The 6,797-nt window shown below is 40.8% G+C and overlaps 1 protein-coding gene and 1 long non-coding RNA gene across 2 annotated transcripts; both read left to right on the top strand.

Annotated features, from left to right (window-relative positions):
* Positions 1-282: 282 nt before the first annotated feature.
* Positions 283-2,804, top strand: LOC111256492. Its single transcript, XR_002676600.1, has 4 exons — positions 283-455; positions 1,787-1,876; positions 2,402-2,461; positions 2,570-2,804. It is a non-coding gene; the product is annotated as an uncharacterized LOC111256492 (long non-coding RNA).
* Positions 2,805-4,345: 1,541 nt separating this feature from the next.
* Positions 4,346-6,459, top strand: LOC101781420 (autophagy-related protein 8A). The gene is made up of 6 exons (XM_004957782.3): positions 4,346-4,492; positions 4,617-4,670; positions 5,434-5,489; positions 5,573-5,625; positions 5,839-5,957; positions 6,060-6,459. The coding sequence occupies exons 2-6, from the start codon at positions 4,634-4,636 to the stop codon at positions 6,152-6,154; spliced, it is 360 nt and encodes a 119-aa protein (XP_004957839.1). The 5' UTR covers positions 4,346-4,492; positions 4,617-4,633; the 3' UTR covers positions 6,155-6,459.
* Positions 6,460-6,797: the final 338 nt, after the last annotated feature.

The following is a 6,797-nucleotide window of genomic DNA, read 5'->3' as shown; positions in this document are numbered from 1 at the left end:
TCAATTTTTTTAGAAACGCTAAAAAATAGCCTACCACCGCGTATATTTTAACGTTGTCATTCCTCCCCCAATCCTGATTCCCGCACGCTCGCGCGTCCCTTCCAATGGGTCTAATACGATGACGTGACCTATTTTAAAATATTGGGAGCTATTTATTAACGATCTGCTGTGGATTGATATATTTTTGTGGGAATTTTTTTTGAGAATCCTCGCTACATAGTTTGGGAAAAAATTTTGAAGTGCTCCTCGAGTTGCTCTAGCCCATTGAGGAGTTGTCCGCCCGATAGGGGGCGCGTCGCCGTGCTCCCAACATCTGGCGGCGGCCGGCGGTGGAGAGAGATGGCGTGGTGGACTGGAGGCTATGGGGTGTGGCCGGCGCCAGTGAAGGTCAGGGCGGCGAGCGGCTCCGTCAATCTCTCGCTGTCGGAGTAGCGAACTCACTCCCGCGTATGCAGGTGTGCTCCATTTTGGTTGTTTTTTTTCATTTGGGTTGCTGCAGTGATTTTCGGCTGTGGATTCATGTGTTAATGGGACAGTTACCTTATTGAATTTGCTTGTCATTATATTGCTATTTGAGTGATTTGTTCAGTTATTTCAGTTGCGAGATCGATTTGCCTTTCATGCGGTTACGTGCAGTTCATGGAGCGATTTTGAGACTGCTGGGGTTGGGGGTTATTGTTTGGAGCCCCTTTTTTCTTGCTATATAATCTGTCTGTTTGTCTCTAGATGTAGTATTTTGTTCAATTCCCCAAAACAACAATCATTGCTGCTCCTCTTTGATTTGTAGCGAACTTGTTATTTTTGTGTTTCCTTCCCAAAGTTGATGATGTCGCTCCTCGTGGATTCGGCGCTGCAGTGCTCGACAGCAAACGCCTGCTGTTCATGGTCTAGGGGGTGGTGGTGTCCAACAGAAAGGCGCACCTGTTGTTGTCCAAGGTGGTGGTAACGATGCTCCTCAAGGCCATGGCTGCCTTTTTGCAACTTCAAGATGATTCAATCTGCAACAAGCTTCCGCATTGCTAATTTTGATAATGTGTTCTATGCCTCATTTCGGGGGTCCATACATTGAGACACATTGCTGAGTTGGATTGTCGAGTTTTCTTGTATGGCGAGCAGATCATTTCCGAGTGGATAAATTAATGTTTCTGGCTATGAATGACCCCTATATATAATGGGAGTATTATTTACCTCAACTAGGTACTGTACTAGGTCTGAGTAAGGATCGTGTGAGTTTAGTTATATGAGTGTGTGTGGCCAGTAAGAATGGTGTGCTTTAAGTATATTGTTGTCTGAATATTCAATTATTTAGTTTTTTGGTATATTGCTGTCTGAATATTCAGTTATTTAGTGAGTTATCTGGGTGTATTCAGTGTTTCCGATCATCAATGTGTGTTCCTTATCCTTATGTAAGAAATTTTCTATTTCAATTATGTAAATAATTAATGTCCTTTTTTCTTTTAACTTCAGTGTGGACCATATGTTACGATCTTGAGTGTGGATGCCCTGCTAGCACCCAGGGTATATATCACATGCCTGGTCTTAGTGATAGATTCGTTTTCAGTATAGTTGTGATTCTTTGTCTCTTGTGCAACAAAGATAAAAAGACCTAGAATCAAATCTACGCCATTTTGCTTTTTTGAATTCTTTATTTGAACATGGAAGTGCAATTTCTCAAGTTTTCTTTTGCAATCTATGAACTGCAAGATAAATATATATCACATTTTGTTGTATGATCAAGATTGATCCATTTTTTTTCTTATTTTACCTGCATGGCTTCATTACAAAGAGTCACATGGGGTGAAGAAAGACACATGAGCTCAGTCTGTCGCCGGATGGATCTCGCACAAACTTGTTTATAGATTCAGTGTTGTTTTATGTAAGTTTTCTGCCATCTTCTTATTGATATTTTTCCTTTTAAAGGAGACTCTTGATTCTAACCTTGGAAATTCCATCTTCAGTATCTCTTCCATTCTTTGAGGTCTTGTCTTGCAGCCCCTGTAAACTTTGTCTAAAATACTAGGTTACTACCATTTCGGAATTCATAGTAAATTGTACTCTTGATATATTGTGTTTTTCTGTGTCATCTTTGTTAAATGGCATTCACTTGGAGCCTGCAGTAAGAGGGGTACATATAATTAAATCAATTTATTTTAATTCTTGAGGGATTAATTAATCTTGAAATGCATCCTGGTTGCCTGCACCCGCATTGTGGTGTGTTCCTTTTTTTCTTCCTGTAGCAACTCATGCTCATAGAACAATGAACAAAGAAATTTTTCCGCAGGACCTTTGTGCATATGAATTCGTGAAAGCATATTGGACTATAAGTATAGTAACCTAGTGATCATTTCATTACTTGGTGGTTCAATCATGTTTTCATTTATTTTGCTCCTCTTGTTTCCAGATGGAAATATCAGCATTGCAGTTCGCCCTGAATGAGGACCTTAAAGCCACAGAGATTGAGGTAATTATCCTTTTGTTTTTACTTCTGTAGATATGATGTCATATTTGTACTCCATGACTCTGTGAAAAATATAACTTGTAACGACTGTTCCTGGTGGGTGATTGTTAGGAAGGATGACACAATTTTCATGCTACTGACAGTGGATGATGGATGAGCACCTGAGCCATCAACCCTGGCAAGGAGAGCTGAAGGCCCAAGATAACAACGTGCTTAGCCAGTAGTCTTCTTATATGAATCTTCAATAGCTTCTGAAATTTCAACTTGTAGCCAATTACACGTGGCACTGTTATGGTTCAGTTTTTTCAGTTAACATTGATTCAGTTTTAATCTTATTTATTTTCAATACAAGACAATTTTGAATATCAGCTTTTAGTTATTGTTTATTTTGAAGTGTGTCATTATATTGCTGTTTTCAATCTGTTATAGCTGCACTACCATTGTCTTTCATGTTAAATAGTTCAGTCGTTCATTATTCAGTTTTCTTTCTTTTTATATAAAAGTCAATGCTGTAGCTTTAATTGCAAATGGATCTCGGCTCTAAAGCAGTCAGGTCTCAGATTTAGCTGTTGCATGCAGGTCTCAATTTTGTATTAATTCTGTTTTCATTCATGTTTGAGGTGCATTAGTGTTGGGTCTTCTTTAGGCTAGTCTCAGTGCACCAAGAGTGTTAAGTCAGCTTTTCAATGAAATGAAATCGTCACTATCAATGCATAATTTCATTGCACAGTTTCATAGGTAGCCTTAATCATTTAATTTTTGCGTTGTCCTATGATCAAATAGTCATGCTATGAAACCAAAAAAACCATAACATGATCAGTGCAAGTTTCATTAGATTTCATAGGACTATGTAACTGTGCCAAGTGAGTTTGATGGGGATGAAACTCTCTTTTTCTCTCTCCTAATAAATAGCTTGCCAAGTCAGCAGTTTTACTGATGTGGCATGGGATTAAATGCCCATGAAACTCTCGTGACACTTCCATTAAGTCCAGCCTTATTTGAACATGTGAACTGCAATTTCTCGAGTTTTCTCTTGCAATCTATGAACTACAAGATAAATATATATATCACTTTTTGTTGTATGATCAAGATAGATCCATTTTTTCTTACTAACTGCATGGTTTCATAATTCATTACAAAGAGTCATATGGGGTGAAGAAAGAGACATGAGCTTAGTTTGTCGCTGGATGGATCTCACACAAACAGCACAGCACAACAAGCACGAGGGTATTCAAGTTTTTCTGGTTGATTTTCTGGCTTCTTCTCACTCAGTTTTTTGCCATGAAAGTTTGTAGCTTTTCTGGGTGACAGAAATTGTTGTATCACTCAGATTTCATTTTTGTGCTTAGATTGACGTGTCATTATTTAATTGGTCCAAAAAGTGGTTGATAACTATAAAGAAAATCAACCGGATGATAGGTAGGCACTCCAGAAAGAAAAGGCTGCGCAACATTTCCTCAGTGACTAGTTGGGCCAGGCCCAACGGGCTCCCTGACTAGACATGCTCACATGCATGCATGTAGCACGACTTCTTCTTCCCCCGTGACGCCCGTTGCATCTGATCAAATCTCGGGGCCCACGATTCCGATCCCTAGCAGCTCAAACTCGCAATCTATCCAGAAAGATTTCCTTAAACTCTGAGTTTGTTTCCAAAATCAATATTCCTTAGCTGCCCTCAATAATCTCTCTTTTTGCATCTATCTTCTTTTCCAAAATAAATCTCTCGATCCATATCCTTTTTGCCAATTCAAGTGGGATAACGAGGTCCACTTCTAACTGCAATTCTAAATCCAACCAAATCCATCGCGTAAAGAAGGAGTTGTTTACTCAATACAACAGGAACTCGAGGGGCTTTCCGTAAAAGCCTCGCAGAGAGGCCCCCAATAAATACAGGCGACACGCCACCCCCACCAAACCCTACCCCGCGAGTTCGCTCCCCTTCTGCTTCCGCCGATCGACTTGCCCGCTCGATTCCGCCAACCCCTCGACCCGATCGGCTCCCCCGATCGCCGCACCCGCCGGGCGCTCCAATCGGTAAGCCCCTCGATCGCTTTCCCCCAAAGGAACCGCCGGAATTCGGGAGGATTCAGCGGGTTCCTCTTCAGTTCGTCAGTTCAGTCTCTTCTACGTTTTCTCGATCGATTTGATCTTTGACCAGGCTGTTGGCGTTTGTTGATGGCCAAGGCTTCCTTCAAGATGGAGCACGAACTAGGTTTGTTTGCTTCTCCGATTTGTCTCTCGTGCTGTTAATTTCTTCCTTGGAAATCGTGGTTATCCACTGTGGTAGATTGGTTTGAACTTGCCGATGGTGCTACAAATTAGTTGAACTTGTCGGTGGTTTAGTAGATTGGTTTGAACTTTTACGGTAGTAGCTGATTGGATTGATCTTATTGATAGTAGCTGATTGGATTGATCTTATTGATAGTAGCTGATTGGATTGACCTTATCGGTGGCAGCAGATTGCATTGACCTTATCGATGTTAGTGGATTGGATTATTTTAGAAGTAAATTGGATTGAACTCGTTGATAGTTTCGAGCTTAGTCGTGGTTTTACTACCAAGAGGCAGGTTGATAATTGCTGTGCAGCTCCACCATGTGATTATGTGATTAGTGTTGACCCAGTGATAACCTGTTTGGTATTGAAAAAGTTTGGTCGGTGGATCTTTTCTTAAATTAGTTACTTAATGTGGAGTGGTTTGAAAATTCTGCAATGCTCTGTTTCAAGATTAGTAATTTTGCAGTATGGGATTGGGAGTGAATTACTGAATTTGTATGCAAGGTGCTGATCTTTTAATGATAGGTTGATGCATGATGTATTGCATTGATTAATCTTGATCCAGTTAGTAACAGGCAACTGTATAAGTGTTGTATGAATTTAGTCATGCTGTGAGTCCTGGTTTGGTTGCACCTTTTTTTTATGGCATGTCTAGTTTTTCCCCTTTATCATGAGTTATGAATCTTGATTAATATTACAGAAAAGAGGCTATCAGAATCTGCTAGGATCAGGGACAAGTACCCAGACAGAATTCCTGTAAGACATGTTCAGCAATTTGTCTATGCATTTTTTCTGCATGCATGCTCCCTTGATTGCTTATGTTGTGATCGATGATTCAGGTGATTGTTGAGAAAGCTGGCAAGACTGATGTCCCAGAGATCGATAAAAAAAAGTAAGTTGTATCAGCATCTGTTATATTTGGTTGAGAGTTATTAAAAAGAAGTATGTTATTTGATTATCATCTCCTTATGCTCAACCACACTCAGCATTCAGAGCATATTCAGATAGAATACAATAAAGTGCTTGGCCTGTATGTTCCCATGTTTTGATTGGGATTTAAATTCACATCACTGTAAGTAAATGTTAGCAACTTTTGCTTCTGCAGGTACCTTGTCCCTGCTGATCTCACCGTCGGCCAGTTTATCTTTGTGGTGAGGAAGAGGATCAAGCTGAGCCCCGAGAAGGCCATCTTTGTCTTTGTTAAGAACACTTTGCCACCAACTGGTATATATCAAACAAGCATTGCTGTTGATTCATCATTGCACACGTTCCGTCTACACGCTATGTTTTCCACATTTTCCTTATGTCACCGTTCTGTTGATTCAGCCTCTCTGATGTCCGCGATCTATGAGGAGAACAAGGACGAGGACGGCTTCCTCTACATGACTTACAGTGGCGAGAACACCTTCGGCTCTGCCTAAGCAGCTGCCCCCTGCCACTGTAAATAAACAAGCTTGACCAGGCTGCTGCTTCTTGCCGTCGTAAACATGGTGTACATACACGTCGTCTCTACTACGCTGCCGGATTGCTTCAATGGTTTATTTCGTCATTAGGTTTGAAGTGTTTTGGGCATTATAAAGGTGGAATGGCCCGTGGTACTGAGTTCTATTTGCCTCTGCATATTTGTGCACTTTGCCTTTGGGCTCGTCTGATCTGTGATTGACTGATTGGCGTTATCTTTGTTCATTATGTTCGTTTTAAATTGCCGCTGCTGAGGGCATAGTCACGCTATGTTTTTCTTGGTTCAGCCGATAGATTCCCATTGCTCTATCCGTTTAAGGACAAAATTAGCCTGTCGTATTGTTTTTGGCCGGTAAAGTTGATGCGGAGGCCTGATGGTGTTTGCTATGATTATGTAGGGCGGGAGCTCTATGTTGTTGCGATTGTACACTACCAAGTTTCCTGTTTTTCATGGCGAGTCAGTCGAGGAAACCGTAGTCGATGTGGATTCCGAATTCCAATCATATGAATTGTTCATGATTGGTGAAGCTGTTTGTACAGCATCATGAATGCTCGTCGTGTAGAGAAATGGAGTGCTTTGTTATTTGCATAATTGCACTTTTG

This window comes from Setaria italica, chromosome II, assembly GCF_000263155.2.
Source record: "Setaria italica strain Yugu1 chromosome II, Setaria_italica_v2.0, whole genome shotgun sequence".
Taxonomy (NCBI): domain Eukaryota; kingdom Viridiplantae; phylum Streptophyta; class Magnoliopsida; order Poales; family Poaceae; genus Setaria; species Setaria italica.
The sequence above is the reverse complement of the archived record's forward strand: the minus strand, read 5'-3'. Positions and strand labels throughout refer to the sequence as shown.

Excerpts from the sequence above, each read along its gene's own strand:
- LOC101781420 (XM_004957782.3), top strand. The coding sequence starts at position 4,634 with ATGGCCAAGGCTTCCTTCAAGATGGAGCACGAACTAG. Across the intron at positions 4,671-5,433 it reads CAAGATGGAGCACGAACTAG|AAAAGAGGCTATCAGAATCT; the intron begins GTTTGTTTGCTT and ends TTAATATTACAG. Across the intron at positions 5,626-5,838 it reads CCAGAGATCGATAAAAAAAA|GTACCTTGTCCCTGCTGATC; the intron begins GTAAGTTGTATC and ends TTGCTTCTGCAG.